The 19,143-nt window shown below is 33.2% G+C and overlaps 1 protein-coding gene across 1 annotated transcript; it reads right to left on the bottom strand.

Annotated features, from left to right (window-relative positions):
* Nucleotides 1-1,359: 1,359 nt before the first annotated feature.
* LOC144573470 (glycerol-3-phosphate acyltransferase 5-like) lies at nt 1,360-5,002 on the bottom strand. The gene is made up of 2 exons (XM_078323254.1): nt 4,332-5,002; nt 1,360-2,415 (listed from the first exon to the last, which is right to left on the bottom strand). The coding sequence occupies exons 1-2, from the start codon at nt 4,929-4,931 to the stop codon at nt 1,492-1,494; spliced, it is 1,524 nt and encodes a 507-aa protein (XP_078179380.1). The 5' UTR covers nt 4,932-5,002; the 3' UTR covers nt 1,360-1,491.
* Nucleotides 5,003-19,143: the final 14,141 nt, after the last annotated feature.

Raw genomic sequence — 19,143 nt, 5'->3', positions numbered from 1 at the left:
AAGGAGTGTTTCTGAGTCCAAATTTGCAACTCTGATTAACATATCAAAACAGAAACACTCTTTCAGCAGTTCGGGTAATTTTTGAGAGCCGATATCTCACGATCTGTTTTGTGATTTTGTATGAAACTTCACAGTCTTATTCTATGAAGTCAAGAATGCATGTCGGTAAATTTTCATAATTTTTGAAGGTGTTTTGATATGTTAATCAGAGGTGCAAATTTGGGCTCAGAAGCACTCCTTCAGCAGTTCGAGCAATTTTTGAGAGCCGATATCTTGATCTGTTTTGAGATTTTGTATGAAACTTCACAGTCTTATTCTATAAAGTCAAGAATGCATGTCGGTAAATTTTCATGATTTTTTAAGGTGTTTTGATATGTTAATCAGAGGTGCAAATTTGGGCTCAGAAGCACTCCTTCAGCAGTTCGGGCAATTTTTGAGAGGCGATATCTCACGATCTGTTTTGAGATTTTGTATGAAAATTTACAGTCTTATTCTATGAAGTCAAGAATGTATTTCGGTAAATTTTCATGATTTTTTAAGGTGTTTTGATATGTTAATCAGAGGTGCAAATTTGGACTCAGAAGCACTCTTTCAGCAGTTCGGACAATTTTTGAGAGGCGATATCTCACGATCTGTTTTGAGATTTTGTATGAAACTTTACAGTATTATTCTATGAAGTCAAGAATGCATGTCGGTAAATTTTCATGATTTTTGAAGGTGTTTTGATATGTTAATCAGAGGTGCAAAGTTGGGCTTAGAAGCACTCCTTCAGCAGTTCGGGCAATTTTTGAGAGGCGATATCTCACGATCTGTTTTGAGATTTTGTATGAAAATTTACAGTCTTATTCTATGAAGTCAAGAATGTATTTCGGTAAATTTTCATGATTTTTGAAGGTGTTTTGATATGTTAATCAGAGGTGCAAATTTGGGCAAAAAAAAAAAAAATCCAACCCGTAAGGAAATCTTACGGTTTGAATTTTTAATCCAAACCGTAAGATTTCCTTATGGTTTAGGTAAAAATATAATTTTGTCAAACATCTGGTTATTTATAATAAAATATTAATAAATTTGGGTATTTTTAAAAAACTCGGCTTAAAAAGGTGAATGGTGTATTGTTTGGTGCATTTCAATTTAAGGAAATAATTACGAAGAAGCGAAAAGGAGAAGCAACAATCTGATTCTGTTACACAGAATTTTATTTTACAGGTTTTAAAAGAGTATAAATCAAAGAAAAGTGCTTTCTTAATTTGTACTCTAGTAAAGTATAAACTATATAAACTATATAAACTATATAAACTATATAAACATTGTTTAGTTCAATACATGAGCAACACATCAATCCTAGGTTGAGGCATTGTCAATCAAATTAACCTTTATTAAATAAACATTAATTAAATCAACACATTTGTTACTTAACCATACCAAAGCAAAGAAATAATGTATAACATGTTCAAAACAGCTCACCAAACTATATCAGAATCTAGTCTAAACCTAATGCAGCAGAAATCCAACAGCCCCCTTGACCCAATCAACCCAATTGCTGCTCTTTGTTGGTTTTGCATTCACCGTACCGTCGGTACCAGCGAGCACACGGTACTTATCTTTCCGTGTATAGTTTGTACACTCAAACCCTAATGTAGCTGCAAGCATACCCTGTACATAGTTTGCCACGTCATGTGCGTTCTTCCCCGCTGCGCAAGTCTCTTCTTCTGGCAACTGGTTCAAGAATGTTACCTCGTACACCGGGTGCGGGTCCATGAAGAAGAATATCGGGTCCATTGCCTTAGACTTACGTGCAGTGGTTGGGTGGAACAACTTTACTCTGTAGTTCGTCGCAACCGGCACAATTCGATCGGTAAGTTCAGCGAATAATGCGCTAAATCTCAATAAGAATGGTTCACGACAAGTGGTCCCCTCAGGGCACACGACGAGGTCACCATCAGCCAGTAGATCTTTGATTTTCTCACCATCTACTGTTCGATCACGAGTCAACCGCACCGTAGGTATCGGTGAGAGAATTTCAGAAAATCTAGAGAGGGAATATGTGACGGCTGTGACCTTCCGGCCGAGTATTGTTGCTAGTACAACCGGATCCATTAATGTGCGGTGCGTGCAAACAAACAAGACTCCTTTGTTGTTGTTTGAATTTGCCGGTGGAGGGGGGCGACCGCGAATTATCACTGCACCACCAAATATCGGGGCAATATGAGGTATGATCCGTATTGGGACCGACAAGCCGACAACAATGCGAATGAAGGCCATTATTAGGCCGATTGGAATCCAAAGGACTATGAAAAGTGATGTTAGAGGGGTCGGCCGGGGGACCAATCGGCTGTCATGAAATATGACTGGTACAGGGCGGTGTTGCGGTTCAGCATGCTCAGTGTTTAGTGCAAATGGTGGATTCAGTTGCTCCTGTACAAAATATGCATATTGTTAAAAAATGTTTATGTAATATAATTGTGTAACTTTTGCTGGTCACAGGGGACTAATTAATTATAATGGGTTAATTTAGTTTGGTTTTTTTTTTGGAATGGCAATATTTGTTCAATGGAAGACGATGATTTAAAATCGGACTATACAAATATGATGTAAAATGATGTAAAATGTTGGAACTTTTGCATATTCCTCTTTTTATATGATGTAAAATGATGAATCACTTGTTTATACAAATATATCTTTTTCCATATCTCTTTTTATATATAACACGTGTAATCACCATATCTCTTTCCACCAAATTATTGAGGATGTGTGCAAAGTATGAGCGAATTAATCACTAAACGGTCACAAATAATTGGACATCTCAACAGTATTATGAAATTATTGTATTTTAAGAAGTTGAGACGTGATTAATTGGAAAAGCTAATTCAATAGAAAAGCATTCTCTAAAGGACTTCATACATTGTTCCTTTTTTATTTTTTAAAATGTATATATATTGTGCTTTTGCTTTCCTCTTTGATTTTTTTTTTAAATAGAATTACTTTGAAATAATTTAATAGAACAAGCACAAACTGTTGGAATTTTCGAAAACTAGCCTCCACCGATCCTTAGGATCGGTGAAGCAAAAAAATTACATCCTACACCGATCCCTAGGATCGGTGCAGCCCATTTATCACCCCACCATTCTCTTGCCACAGAACGTTACAGAAAATCCATATTAGACCTCCACCGATCCTAGGGATCGGTGGAGGGTTGATGTTTTGTATTATGAATATATGCAACGTTCCCCATGCATTACTTGATCAGTTAGATCAAAATAAAAACTTTGGTGCTGCACCAAAAAATCTGCAAGTCAATTATAAATTGATATGATGAATATATGCAACGTTCCCCATGCATTACTTGATTTCATCAGAAAAGAAAATTAGATATGATCTTGACGTTTCGTTTGGTTTACTATGAACGGTCATATCTGAAATCTTAGACGAACAGCAGTTCCAAAATGACATTTTATACCACTTTAACTATTTTATAAAAAATGAGTTTATCAAAAAAAAAAAAAACCCTACACCGATCCACAGGATCAGTGAAGGGCTATTTTGAAGCTACACCGATCCTGTGGATCGGTGGAGGGGTATTTGGTGTGACCTTTCGTGCACACCGTGACCTGTGCTGTGGCAGATGAAAAATAGGCTGCACCGATCCGTAGGATCGGAGTACGATGTATTTTTTTTGCTCCACCGATTCCTAGGATCGGTGGAGACTAGTTTCGAAAATCCCAACAGTCTGTGCTTGTTCCATTAAATTATTTCAAAGTAATTCTATTTTAAAAAAAAAATCTCCTCTGTTCCCACTTTCGGCAGCCGAATTAAAAGGCCTAAAGAAATTTGCACTTTTTCGACATTCATTTCGATCAATCATAAATGTCTACTTAATCCTAACATTACCCAAAAAAGACAAGAAAAATAACCCTACTGTTTATGAGCCGAAACGTACCCTGTCCTGCTGTTAATGTGTACCATGTTCAATATTTATTAGTCTGAACGCACCCTGTCCACCAACATATAATGTTGCATAGGTTTGTATTAAACTATTAATGTGTTTTTTTTCTTCTATTTTTTCTATATAGCAATGTAATAATAACTAATGAAATTGAAATTACGCTATTCTAGAGGAAAATTATTAGTATTTATTTATGATTCATGGTTAAAAATAACAAATGGATTAAAAATATTGACAGAACTATTTTGACTTTATGCAACGCACGATTAATAAAAGACACTGAAATTACTATATGAATTGTGCTCTGCGTAAAACCAAATCAGCTCTGTTTATTTCCTTAAAAAAAGAAATTCCTAAATAATGACAATAAATTACTTCCTGCACTCACCTTGCAAATAGACATGAAAGAATTAGCCGTCTCCAGCCTTCCCAAACCGACATTCGGGACATCATCACCTTCGAAAAGTGTACGCACCCGGTTCTCGATTGGGATATCCTGTTCGACAAGCCCGGTAGCGTAACCGCACCGTTTCATTTCAAGTTTACAACCCACCACCTCATCTGCACCAAGGTGCACCTTAGCAAACGTCTCGACTAATACCCTTGGCCACCTTGTCACTACGACCCGTCTTTTGTATGATCTGAATACACTCCATGCTGCCATGTCGACATCATCTAACAAGAACTTAGGGAGCACTGCACGTGACAACGCCTCTATCTCCGATTTCCTTGCACCAGAAAGTGCAATGAGCATCATGACACGTAATCCAAGGTCGGACCGATTGATGAACTCGAGAAATTTCAACAGAGGCCAGAGGAGTAGCAATGTGGTGAATCTTATCAGACCGAAGTTTCGCTCGAAGGCTACTAGCATGAAATAGGGAAATGGATCTGGGTCTTTGAGAAGTGTTCCTTCGAGCTCTGCTATGACCGTACCTGGGTCGGTGTTGTCGTGCATCCGTCGTTCCGATTCGGTAACATTGATCATGGTTAGTGTTACTGGATTGATATTTTTGTGTGTATAATGTTTGTAGAATTGATATATAGGTTTAGGAGAAAAATAGTGGGCATGACTTGTTGGATTTGGAGGTTTAACAATACACAACCACCAATGAGAAAAAGAGAGAGAGAGAACGGTACAACGGTACAGTGAAGAGAGTGTTGAGTTGAGAGAGACCTAATTCATACCAACTGAAGCTACTTGTTATGATTTTTGTTTCTTTCTTTAGCAAACAAATAATATTCCCGCTTAGTCTGAGGCCGATGCTTCAAAATTTTCTCCCTCTATTTTATTTTCTCTTTTTCTTTTTTTCTCTCATACCAGCTTTTAAGTTGGTGGGGGTTGGTCTGGTCAAGTGGGACATGGAGCTCTTTATTAATTACAGCATCTCATCTTTATTTTACTGTGTTGACTGATCTGTTAGGCTCTGTTTGGCTGCAGTAAAAGTTTGGGGAAAATTTCTATTGTGCCCTTACAAACTTTCAAAATAATCAATTTCTCTCTGAAAACACCGTAATATTCAATATACCCATTCAAATTTTATATTCTTTATTTTATCTCTTTTTAATTATTTAATCACTTATTTAATTATATTAGAAATAAATTGACACATATACCCTCCTCTCCTCTGTTCTCTCTCTCCTTCACCGTATAGCCAAAGAAAATTGTCAAATTTCACTGGACATTAACCTTATTCAATTTTTAGGGGGCCTTCTTTTGTTTCATTTTTGTTGAATAAACTTAGGCGGTAGTTTCTTATAGGTTTCTGGCTTCCTTTGTGTATTTCAAGTCAATTTCATATTTTATTTGAATATAAAAAGAAAACATAAGAGAGACGAGAATAACCACGCTAATGTTTTTTTTCTTTGCCAAGGCAATTGCTAATTGTTGTTGGGCGGTGTTTTTTAGAACAATGTTACTGGTATCATACTATATCAGAATGGAAAATCTATCATTAAAATAGTAGTAATGAAGTTGACGGAATTACTCTAAACTTTTTATCTTGATATCAGTTTCTTAATTTCTAATCAGTACAGAATGATTTAGTACTCACACCTAGCAATTTCAATATTTTCATTCTTTACCAGCGGGTTCATTCACTCTTAGAATTTCTTATAATATCCAAATTAGAAATTCGAATTATATCCATATTCGAGAACTATCGCAATAGGAAAAGGTCAAATATTAACAAATGTTGCCAAGCGTAGAACTCGCCACGACAATCCGCCTCACTGTCTCAGGGGGAGGTATACGCCTGACGGCTGACGCTACCCGACAGTCCAGCTCTCGATCAGTACCGCCTCAACCTTGTGGCCTTTTGCATGGATTTTAACTAGCGAATTCAAAAGTACAAGACTAACATGCCGATGGCGGTGGCCATAGCTGCCTCAAAAGACAACACTTTCGAGTTAATCGTCAAATCTCTGTTTGTCACTTGGTTTCTGAAGAAGACAGCGGGGTTGAATCGAGGAGCGGTCAACCTGAACACGAGTCAGTCTCATCGATCAGCCTACTAAGACATGTGTATGAGATTGCTAAGATCAATCAGATTGATCCCAACTCTAAGCACCTGTCAGTTGAGGCAATTTGTAAGTAGATTATAGGAACTGTCAATTTGATGTGTGGTTTTGTTTGGTTGATCTATAGGTAGATGAGAAGTCAGATTATTGTTTAAGCAAATCTAAGGAATGTGATTAGAATTTACTAGTTTGAAATGTTGAGCGATAAGGAAAATTTTGCTTGAAAATGGTTGTTTCGTAGAATAAAATTAATATGTGAGAAAAACTGAATTGAATGCATATAATGTTTGGGATACGGTGATAGAGAGAGACAACATATGAGGGTATATGTGTCAATTTTATTTCTAATATAATTAAATAAATGATTAAATAATTAAAAGGGGATAGAAGAAAGAATGTGAAGTTTGAATGGATATATTAAATATTATGGTGTTTTCATTCCATTCCCTTTCCCCTCCGTCCGCCGAACAGGCCCTAAGTTTCATTCAGACCGTTTAATTTAAATTAACATGAATTTTAAAGCGACTCTTCTATATTTCAATTAGGCACCAAAAAAATGGGAAGCAGATCACCTGCCCCCCGGGGTGCAGGAAAATCCTGCCCCCTCAGTCACTGCGGGGTGGGGCCGGGTTTAGGGTTTAGGGTTTAGAATTTAGAATTTAGAGTTTAGGGGGCCCACCAACAGTGACTCTGGAGGCAGGAAATTCCTGCCCCCGAGGGGCAGGAGATTTGGTCCCAAAAAAATGGTCTGTATATTCCCCAGTCACCCAAGATACAATTCGAAAAAAAACGGTCTGAATTTAAAAACAAATTGTACCTGCTGTGGATATATACAAGATGTTCGTTTTGAGATTCGTACCAGAATTAAAGAACAGTTTGAATTTTCTCGAGTAGAACTAGGGTGTTCTTAAGTTCACCAAAGCTCTTGGTGAACTCAAATCTAAAACCCATTAAATCGGTTTCAAACAACAAATTTGAACAGTTGAAACACGCCTATCTTATGAGTGATGCGTCTACATGTAAAACAATTTAATTTTGAAATTAATTTTGCATAGAGTCAAGTGGTCAAAAAAGATTCAAAAAATGAATGCATTAAAATTAATTTATTAACTTTTTTTAATTTTGACCTCTTGTCTTTATACTAAATTAATTCAAATGTTTAAAATTTTCACATGTAGATATATCACTCGTAAGGTATGCAGATTTGAACGATTCAGATTCATCATTTGAAACTGATTCGATGTGTTTTAGACTTGAGTTCACCGATGAACTTGATGAACTCAAGAACACCCTACTTCTACTCGAATTTCCTCAGCTAACCTGAGAGGATATGGATTCATACAGTGCTAAGGGGAATGTTCGGTTGTGATTGGCACTTGGCAGGTTCTGGTTGGGAAATGTATATGAAATTACGAATCAACAACATAAGTGGCAGAGATGTTTCTAAATAGTCCCCCGACAAAGAAATAAAAGGCAATTAAGTGGTAGAGACATAGAGACATTTCTAAATAGTCCTCCGATAAAGAAAAAGAAGGCAACTAAGTGGTGAAAGCTTGACGAAGATTAAGGTGTTAGAGTGTTGAAAAGATAATTTAAATATTATAGTAATTTAGAGAATTTTATGAGAATAAAAAAGTAAATTTAAAAAATGCGATCATTTGATCAATTGTAAATATGTTTTTTTTTTTATCAATGAAATTATTAGTAAGCATTTAAAGTCACTAACTTTCAAAGAAAAAAGTGGTGAATTTTTTTTTTTAAAGTTAGTGGATTTAAATGTTTACAAATATTTCTACTGATTAAAAAAATATATTTACAATGCGGTGTAAATATTTTTAAGTAGTCCATTAAAATTTAGTTCGCAAGAAGAATTCAAAATCCAAATTAAAAATGACTTAACGATGGATATCAATAGTTTTTCTGTAATAAATTAGTGTGTTAAAGTCTCGACTAATTAGTAATTTGCCAGTAAAAATATGTTATAATTTTTTACATGCATATATAATCTATAATGTAACGACCAAATATTTGATTCATTTTGTCATTAATCTTAAATCCAATAATTAATTCAAAATGTAAGTGAGTAGGGGTCTTTATTGGGTCCGGTTTAGTCGGTTTTGAACCGAACCGAACTAGTTTGAACCAAACAGTTTGGTTTTTTCGGTTTAATGGTTCGGATTGAAAATTTTCAAAATCGAAATAACCGAACCGATAGAACTTTTATATATTATGAATTTTGTCCGTACTGTCCCAGCTTATTTTTTAATACCAAGTTTATTTCTTAATCAATTGATTTAAATACTTTGGTTTATTTCTTAATACCCGATTTATTTCTTAATATATTTATGTTTATTATAAATCAATTGTTTTAAATAAAAAATAATAATATATTTCAGTTTGAACCGAACAACCTGAAATAAAAATTTGGTTCGGTTCGATTTGATTGCAAGGCTAAATCGATTCGATTCGGTTCTATTTTTAAAACCGAAACCGAACTGATGAACACCCTATAAGTGAGTTTAATGACTTGCAAATTTGTATTCATATTAGCCATGCTGGCTTTTTTCAAAGAATATTTATGAGCTTGGATGTGAGAATTTGTCATCAAGTAACGAGTCCTATGATCCTATCTACCAGCGAATCTGTATTTGAGATATAGCAAAAATAAAAGGAACTTTAATAGGATAAAATCATCAAAGATTCAAAGGTGGTCAGCTATCGGGTCGGGCTATGGTATTTTGCGGTTAGGATGATTAATTCGGAATGTCTTATAATAGTTTTATAATAGTTTTATTCGGAATTCCAATCAAATTTTTATAATTATCTTTTGTCACTAGATGGAAGATTAATTCTATGTCTAAAATTGATATATATTAGGATGATTATTTTTGTATTTTATCAACTTTTTAAACCAAGAGTTGATATTTCTAGGAAAAATTTCTATTGTACCCATGCAAACTTTCAAAATAGCCAATTTTCCCATAAAAACACTATAATAGCCAATATCTCCATACAAATTTATAATCTTTTCTTATATCCCTTTTATTTATCCAATCAATTATTTAATTATTCTAAAACAGAAATTGACAAATGTACCCTCTTCTTTCCTCCTCTCTTCTTACCTTTGTCCTTCTCCTTACACCCCCATATTAATGGCAGAGCAATTCAATGAAGGAATTAACACTGATAGCTGATTTTTCTAAAATTGTGAATAATTAATTTTGCTGATGCTATCTCTCTCTCTCTCTCTCTCTCTCGTTCACTGTCTCAGTCTTCAGTAGTTTACCTTCTCATACCTTTAGATTGTTCTATTTTCTAATGGGGAGTGCCGTGCTGTGACAGAGCCACTGTCAAGAGGGGCCCATAGTCCCCTGATGAAGATTACTTAGCCTTTGTCACTTGAGATCCTAAACCACATTTCTCATTCCAATTTGCTCACATTAAAATTATTTGTGGCTTATGGTTCCCAATATTCTATGACATGTCGCTGCATCAGCCATCCTTAAACCTATAGTGACATTGTACATGTGAGGGAGGTGTAAAGAATCTACTACTTTATGGATCCAACTCGTTTGGTCGAATCAGAGCGGAGCCCGTTTAACTCTCTACCTGATCCTCTCCGTTATCCAGTCAAACACAGTTGAGAGGAAGCAAATGTTTGCCCGAACCAGATCCGACCAATCCGATTGCAGCCATTCATTCACATTTTTTTCCCACTGCATATCCACCATTACTCTGCCTAAAAAAGCTAGTATATATTCCCTTCATAAAATTTATTTAATCATCTTGGCCATATATATACTTTTATAATTTTGTGTATTCTGAATCATTGTGATTCTTGCTATTAAATTGGGATTTCGAATATTTTCACTTTTACTAGCGAACTTGTTGTCAAATTATATGGTGGCGCAAGGCAGTTGGTACAGTGAAGGGTGAAGGAGAAGGAGAGAGACGGGGGAGGGTAAATTTGTCAATTTTAGTTTCAAAAATAATGAAATAACAAATTGAATAAATAAAAGGGGATAGAAGAAAGGATTAGAATTTTTTATGGGCATATTGGATATTATGGTGTTTTCATGGGTAAATTGGCTATTTTGCAAATTTGTATGAGTACAGTGGAAATTTTCCCATATTTCTATTATTGTGTATAAATATGGTAGTCATAAACTAAAACTTAAGTAGATAATTATATCTCACATTGAACTGTTTAAATAAAACCTTTACATCTCATATTTAAATAAGTGTACGTGAGATCGCAGGTTTGAAATTCAGATAAATTTTTTTCTTGTGATATTAAATAGTTTAATGGCTTGGCTTTCGACTTTTACTAAAAAAATTAGCCTACGTGATTTCTTTTATAATGTTATGGTCAGAAACGGAGGTAGTAAAAAGTAATGGGGTCAATTGACGAATTCACGTCCTCTGAGATATCTCATATTTTGCGTGACCTTTTGGGAAATCACAACCGTTCAAATATGTCCTGTTCGAATCTCAAAGCTCAAATAATATTGCCCCCTGCGCTATCCCGAATAGGCACTGGACGCGTTGGTCACACAAAATATGAGATATCTCAAAGGATACACACTCTCAATTGACCCTTATTTTTTTTTTCTTTTCAAAATTTATGTACTTATATACGATTTTCTATATAGTTTAAAATAAAATAATGCCGGTATTATAAATTGATCCCTATTCACAACATGAAAATTTAATATGAATGACCTCCATTCACGACTGACAGTGGCGTAGCCAGGATTTGAGCCAGGGGTGGGCAGAATAATCCAACAATAGATACAAAATTTTCAACAAATTCAACGATTTATACAATGATCTGATAAGTCCAACAATTCACCAAGAAATATGAAAATTTCCAAAAAATTCAACAATTCAAGAATTCATCTATTGATTTAATAACTTTAACAATCCAACAATAAGTACGAAATTTTCAAGCCAATGACATTGAAGCGAGCAATCCTCTACGATTCTTCATCTTCTGAAATCTTTGCATAATTTTCTCATTATCCACATGGGCAAACACATCCTTTTCAATATAAATAATCAAACAATCATTCATCCATTGATCTCCCATTGTATTCCTTAAGCGACTTTTCACCACATTCATTGCCGAAAATACCCTCTCAACACTTGCGGTAGCCACCGGCAATATTAAAGCTAATTTCACTAATTTGTAAACCAAGGGATAAGCAGTGTGTTTATTCTTTTCCACCATCTTTTGAGAAAGTTCAACTAAGCTCTTTACCTCCAAAAAATCACTATCACTTTGCAAATCCATGTGGTAATTCACCAATTTATTTTCTAAGATAGTGAGCTCCCACTGATTGAAATCAGAGGGATAAAATTGAGCTAATTGGAGATTTAGATGTCCTCTTATAGTACTTGTCCATCTTTGATACTCTAATAGACAGAAATTTAGGGTATAAACAAAAATTTAGGGTTCAGCTCAATTTTACAAAATCAACCTAAAGTGGGTATAAACAGAAATTTAGGGTATAAATTATGCAATTTGAGTAGCATGAAACAAAAATTTGGGTATAAACAGAAATTTCTAAAATTTGGGTATAAACAGAAATTTCTACTCAATTTTATCCAATTTGAGTAGAATGAAAACATATTTGTACTCAATTTTATCCAACTCACTAGTCGCAACTGATTTTATCAATTTATAAACAGAAATTAAATAGAGTTAGGTTTCAAACTGTCAATCTGTCACTAGAGCAGGGTCTGCCTCCGTGAATCAGCGAGCAGGGTTGAATGCTTCGCTCTGAATCGCCTCCGTGCTTCGCTTTGAATAGCCTCCGTAAACCCTTTGCTTTGAATCGCCGCTGCAGTCCTGCTTCTTTCTTTTGAATCAGCGAAGGGTTGAACAGGGCGTGCCTCTGCTTCTTTCTATTGATAGGGAATCTCACCTTTGTAGCTCTGCTTCTTTCTTTGAACGGGCCACGCCAAGGAATTAATTGGGCTTCTTGCACTTGATTGGCTGATTGCAATTATTATATTCCTAAATTAAAGGTAGGAATTAATTGGGCCACGCCAAGGGTTGTGGGCTGCAGAGGCCAGAGGGAGGCAACAAATAATTTAGAGGTAGGCAAAGGTTGAAAATACTATATCCGGTCCAAAAAAATTCAATTTCCAGGGGTAGGCAACTGCCCACCCCTGCAAAGAGCTGGCTCCGCTACTGACGACTGACCTCATAGTTAGAAAGTCTTGACTCCACCCCCGGTTATGGTGGAAGTTTTTTATGAGACTCAAAGTGAGTTAGTGAGGTATATTTCATATTATAGACTATCACAATCTATAATTCTATATAGAGAAGAGAAAATATCTTCTTTATTATTCTATATAATAAGATACAGAAATGGTTCTTTCTTCGTCATTAAGTCATTGTATATTTGTATGTGTTTAATAAATAGAAAATACCAGGCTTCTAAATAGCTAGCTATAGCGGCGCTATAGCTACGCTATAGCCTTTTCGGACCATAAACGCTAAGCTATGAGATAAAATTGCGCTAACTCAGCTGCGACCGCTATAGCTATAATAGCTGACCGCTATTACCGCTATATGAGACCCGCTATAGCTACCGCTATGCTACATGGTTTTTTTTTGCAATTTATATGAACTTCTGTACTTCTATTCTTATTTCTAATGCTATGGTCTTCTACGATATGTATACTAAACCAAACTATATGTTTCTATTTTTATTTGTGATTTATTCTATCATTCTATATCGAGAAATATTCAAATACTAATTCTTCATTTTGATTACTCTTTTTATAGTATTCATTTGTAAAATTATTATCGTTCGTTTCAATTGAAAGCTGATTTTGATTATTATTATAATTATAAAATGTTTAAATATGTATATTGACTTCATTTACCTTATAAAATTAATTGCTCTTTGTCTATTATAATATGTAATACCATGAAGTATAAACTATTAAATAATGTTACTTTTTAGATTTTTTTTTCCTTCTTATTTGCGTAATTGATAAAAAGTATAGACTTAGATTAGTTGTCATTTAGTTGTTACATCCATTCTCTAATATTGATTATGTTGATAATTAGTAGAAATATAGAATATAAAGTTTGAAAAGGGAAAATCGCTATGTGTGATAGCTTCCGCTATAGCTACGCTATTCGCAATAGCTTTTTTTTTTGGTCTCCCCGCTATGCCGCTATAATCGCTATTTAGAACCTTGGAAAATACTATATGATTTTAAAGATTGTGGGTCTGATTAATTTGGTTTTATTTGAGTCACTGTGATCTTAATTTCGGAGAGGGAAAAAAGATTGGTACGGTAGTTGGCTTGTCTTTGTTTCTCTAATGGATGGTTTAAACGCGGCGATTGGATCCTAGAAGCGTGCTTTGTGATTTATTTATATTTTTTTTGTAATTTAAAATTGAATCTTTGATAATTACATAGTCATCAATTTAGGAATACAGGAATCAAAGTGAACCGTACAAGTATGAAATATGGGAGTCAGAGTGGATATATATGGAACCGGATCACCATCTTTCAGAGGTGCAAAAAATTTCTGTCCATAGAGTTATTGCCGGGTGGATCCGGGATGACTTTTAACATTTAAATATTTGATCTTGGACCCATTTCAGATCCACACGGCAGTGACTCTAGAGGTAGAAATTTCCTACCTTAGAAGTGCAGGAGATTCGGTCTCGATATATATCCCTCACAATTTTCTTTTCTAGAAAATTGAAAGATAATTGCAAATCATTAAATTTTGGAAAATAGACGATGTCAATTAATTCACTCTGTAGTCTACCTATATCCATAGTGACAACTGAGAAATGAATAGTTCAGGTTCGGTTCAACATAGTCAAAAATTCGTGATTCGGATATAATTCGAGTATAATTCTGGAATGATTCAGTACAATAAATAAGCAAAAAAAATCCCAAAAAAATTAATTTTTTTTCTCATTTTTTTCACAAATAATTTGTAAATAAAATATATTATCCTTTTTGTGTTTTATTCGGAGTTCGGTTCAAAAATATATAAAAAAATAAAAATTATTCGCGTATATTATATCTACTTGTTGCGGCCACTGTCGTATAAATTATTACAAGTAGTTAATTTCTTTTAAAATATAATTTTCTCATATGATCTGAAGTGTATAATTATTGTTGATGGGTATATTTTACAGCATATAACTAAAGTAGGTGCTATTATAAAACCACAAAAGAAATAGAAAGCGATTACTAGCAGTGCAAAACATGAGCTTATTTTCCCGATTTTTTTTATTTATATCCAAAAAAAAAACATAAATTTAAAAAACTAACCAAACCTCTAGTCAATTTCGAAAACTATCCAAACCGGAAAAAAAATTTCCGGTTTTCACACCAATTTCCGGTTTTAACACCAATTTCCGGAAAAAAAAATTTCCAGTAAATGAATATTAAAACCGGAATAATTTTTTCCGGTTTTAAGATTTTTTTTTTAAGAAAATTTTTTTTCCGAAATTTTTTTTTTTGGATTTTTTTTTTATTTTTCAGTTTTTATAATTTTTTTTTGTATTGAAGTATTACAAATATTTAATATATATTTTTAAAAATAGATGGAATACTATATAATTTGATTTATTCGAAAGATTGCTACAAATAATCCGGATCAATATTTTTTATGCCGGATTTTTTACGGCCGTAAGAAAAATTAATATAATATAATATACGTATATGTATATATAATATAATATATGTATATAGAGATGGGCTACGGTGAGTTGCGAAGTAAAACGCATTTCTACTTCACCTCGTATTTTTATTTTGAAAGTTCAAATGACCGATCCGAACCGTTAGATGTTTAATCCATATTGAAATGTGCTTGGAGACCAAATTTTACATTTTTTTTAATTTTTTTTACTATTTATTAAGCATTTTTCAAAATTGTTGTTTAGCTGTGAACAGTAAAATTTTCTGGACCATCAGATCAGCGACTTTCAAATTGCTTAATAAATAGTAAAAAAAATTCCAAAAAATGTAAAATTTGGTCTCCAAGCACATTTCAATATGGAGAACAAGATGAATGGTTCGGATCAACGTTTTGAACTTTAAAATCGCAAAATATAAGCATGAAGTAAAATAGTCGATTTACTTCGTAACTCACCGTAGCCCATCTCTATGTATATATATGTATATATAATATAATATATATGTTAAAATGTGCTTGCATATCAAATTTTATATTTTTTTTGAATTTTTTTACTATTTATTAAGTATTTAACAAAATCGCTATATTCAGACCATTGAATTTTTGTACCGTCTTAATAAATAGTAAAAAATTTAGAAAAATGTAAAATTTGATCTGCAAGCACATTTTAAAATATCCATAATGTTGAACGGTTTGGATCGACTGTTTGGACTTTGAAAACTTTGAAAATACCGATCGTTGAATGCCTACCGTTGAACGAAAACTTAAACTGAATTTTTGAGGTACTAAACAAGGGTTCCAAATGCCTCATTTTTTTATACCTCATCATACCTCATATTTTATATCTTCATTTTCTTCATATTCAAAGTCTAAATTGTCGATCCGAACCGTTCAACATGATATCCATACTAAAATATGGTTAGGGATGAAATTTTATAATTTTTGAAATTTTTTTACTATTTTTTAAGATGGGTAGAAAATCACTGTTTTTTGAACGGTTCAAAAACAGTGATTTTGTACCTATCTTAAAAAATAGCAAACAAATTCCAAAAAATATAAAATTTCATCTCCATGCATATTTTAGTATAAATATTTTTTTGAACGGTTTGGATCAACAATTTGGACTTCGAAAACAAAAATATAAAATATGAGGTATGAAAAAAAATGAGGCATGAGAATTAAAAAAAAAACGTCGTTTAGTGCCTCAAAAATTCAGTTTAAGTTTTCGTTCAACGGTAGGCATTCAACGATCCGTATTTTCAAATCCGGCATGAAAAATATTGATCCGGATTTTTTGTAGTAGTCTTTCAAATAAATCAAATTATATAGTATTCCATCTATTTTAAAAAAATATATATTAAATATTTGTAATACTTCAATACAAAAAATAAATAAATTATAAAAACTGAAAAATGAAAAAAAATCCAAATAAAAAATTCCTAAAACAGGAAAAAATTATTCTGTTTTTTTTAAAAAAAAAAATCCTAAAACCGGAAAAAATTATTCCGGTTTTAATATCTATTTATCGGAAATTTTTTTTTGGAAATTGGTGTTGAAACCGGAATTTTTTTTTCTGGTTTGGATAGTTTTCAAAATTGACGAGCGGTTTGGTTAGTTTTTTAAATTTATATTTTTTTTGGATATAAATAAAAAATAGGCTTATTTTCTATCAACTCCGTTTATTATTTAGTTTTTTTTTACAAATGGTAACTAATTTTTTTTTTGGAAAAAATCCTCGTGATCAATCAATGCATCCTCATGTGATGACAGTATGATTAATGAACCGGGTCCTTTTTTTACAACAATTTCACTAAAAGGTTAAAAAATAGAACCAACTTATAGAGCATCTACAATGGTAAATGTTTTAAGATTGTTAATATGATGTGTTAATTGCTAACATAATTACTGAGATGTATCAATTGCAACCATGCAGCGGGCGTATGATTATACAATATTACGGATTGATTCATGTTATGAATTTATATCTCTATTTTTTAAATTTTAAATAGTTAATCTGAACAGTTACGTAAAAATATACTTGGAGCCAAATTACTATATTTTCTTAGAATTTGTGTACAATTCTTTTAGACATGTAGAAAATTATTACTTTCGATGGTCAATTTTTTTAGATCAATTATATCTATTTTAAATAAAAAATAGTAAAAAGATTCTAAAAATATATATAAAAATTCGTCTCCAAGTTTACTTTTATATGAAAATCATGTTTAATTTTTTGAATCAACAATTTCAACTTTGATAATAGAGATATAGATTTATAGCAGGCCTCGATCCGTAATATAGATATTGTCATATCCTAAAAAATAAATGCCTTCACAGATGCATGAACTGTCCATGATTTTTGAGTGTTGTACCAAACTTTGGCAACTGGAAGGTATTTGTGTCAATTTCTTAATCATATATTGGCAAGGAAGGAAAATGAAGAATTAGCAATAATTTAATTGAAAATTTTGAAATGCAAAAATCGAATCCATATGTTTGAATAAACACACCTAATTTTGGAGCTATAAAATCTTTCACAGAACTTGTACATAAAAATAAAATAAAAATGGTTATCTAATTAGGCCATGCTCTTTCTAATGGGCCATGCTATAAAGCCCTACTTGGGACGTTTTCCAGAACCGACGCCAAGGGACGGAAGGAAGAAGAAACCCCTCCGAACATTAATTTTTACACTCCGATTTGGGGGTGACAGATTTGACCGAAAATCAACATTAAGGCCCTCTCCTCTCCCCTCCGAATAATAATTTCTCCCTTCCTCTATCTCTTTGTTTCCCCTCTTCTAGAGCAGGTGAAGACGATGGACAGTTCGAAAATCAGCGAATTTTCCCTCCCCTCCCTTTAATAAAAGAGTTCTCCCTCCTTCTGGAGCACACCCCCAAATGTGTCCAAGTAGCATGTTAGTAGACTTTTGCAGAAATCCCCTTGCAAAGATTAATTTTACATTTCTAACATCTATCACTATTTTGGAATATGACTCCAAGTACGGACAGTATCTTTTTTCTTCATGACAATTTCCTAACAAGATAAAGAGCTACAGGCATACAACCCACATGACATGTCTTGTTTGTTTGGACAAAGTAATATTCAAAGCCGAGCCTATATCGTTTGATAAATGTCAGAATTTACGCAGACGGTTTAGCTTCAAGGGATCATTTAAATTGAATAAGTTATAAATTATTCGTATGAATCGACGGTAGATTAAACGGTTTGGATATGACTTTGGATAAAATTTGTCCAAAATCCTTTGGACAAAATCTAGTTCCTTCTATATACTACACATAATTGCCAATTCATTGAGTTGAAATTTTTATTTGTACCATTTAAAAAAAAAATCAAAACACCTCAAATTATGGAGAATTTCACATCTATCAGAGCCTCCAAATTAATCTGGGCTCCTCAAAAGCTCAAAAAGATATTGTAATATTAAATATATTTAGGTTTTAAAAGACGTGCAAACTAATATGCGGCCCATAATTTGAGGTGTTTTTTTTAGAATAATTATTTCAATCCCCACACTCCGGTACCCCCATTGTACCCCCATCTCTTAAACAGATTTTAACTTCCCATAAACTAACTTAACTAACTAATTTATTCAAAACACTAGTATAAATACTTGGAAGATAATAAATTAATACTTGCAAATTAAGATATTAATACTTGCATGTCTAACTTGATATAACTATATGGAGGGACCACTCAAACTACATGGGGAGAAGAATCATACACATTTTTAGAGGTGGGTTTTTTTTTTCTTTTTTTCAATATCTTCCACATTTCTCACGTTCTATGAGGAATTTTGCGAATCTAAAACCACGAATGTATTCTACGCAATTTTATCTTTCAAATGAGATCCATGATGACGTACTTTCAAATTCATCGCCACACAAGTATTTATACCTCATTGTGCAAGTATTTATACATCATCATACAAGTATTTATACCTATACTTGTAAGTATTTATCCCCAATCGTGGACC

This window comes from Carex rostrata, chromosome 2 (genome assembly GCF_964058835.1).
Source record: "Carex rostrata chromosome 2, lpCarRost1.2, whole genome shotgun sequence".
Lineage (NCBI taxonomy): Eukaryota > Viridiplantae > Streptophyta > Magnoliopsida > Poales > Cyperaceae > Carex > Carex rostrata.
The sequence above is the reverse complement of the archived record's forward strand: the minus strand, read 5'-3'. Positions and strand labels throughout refer to the sequence as shown.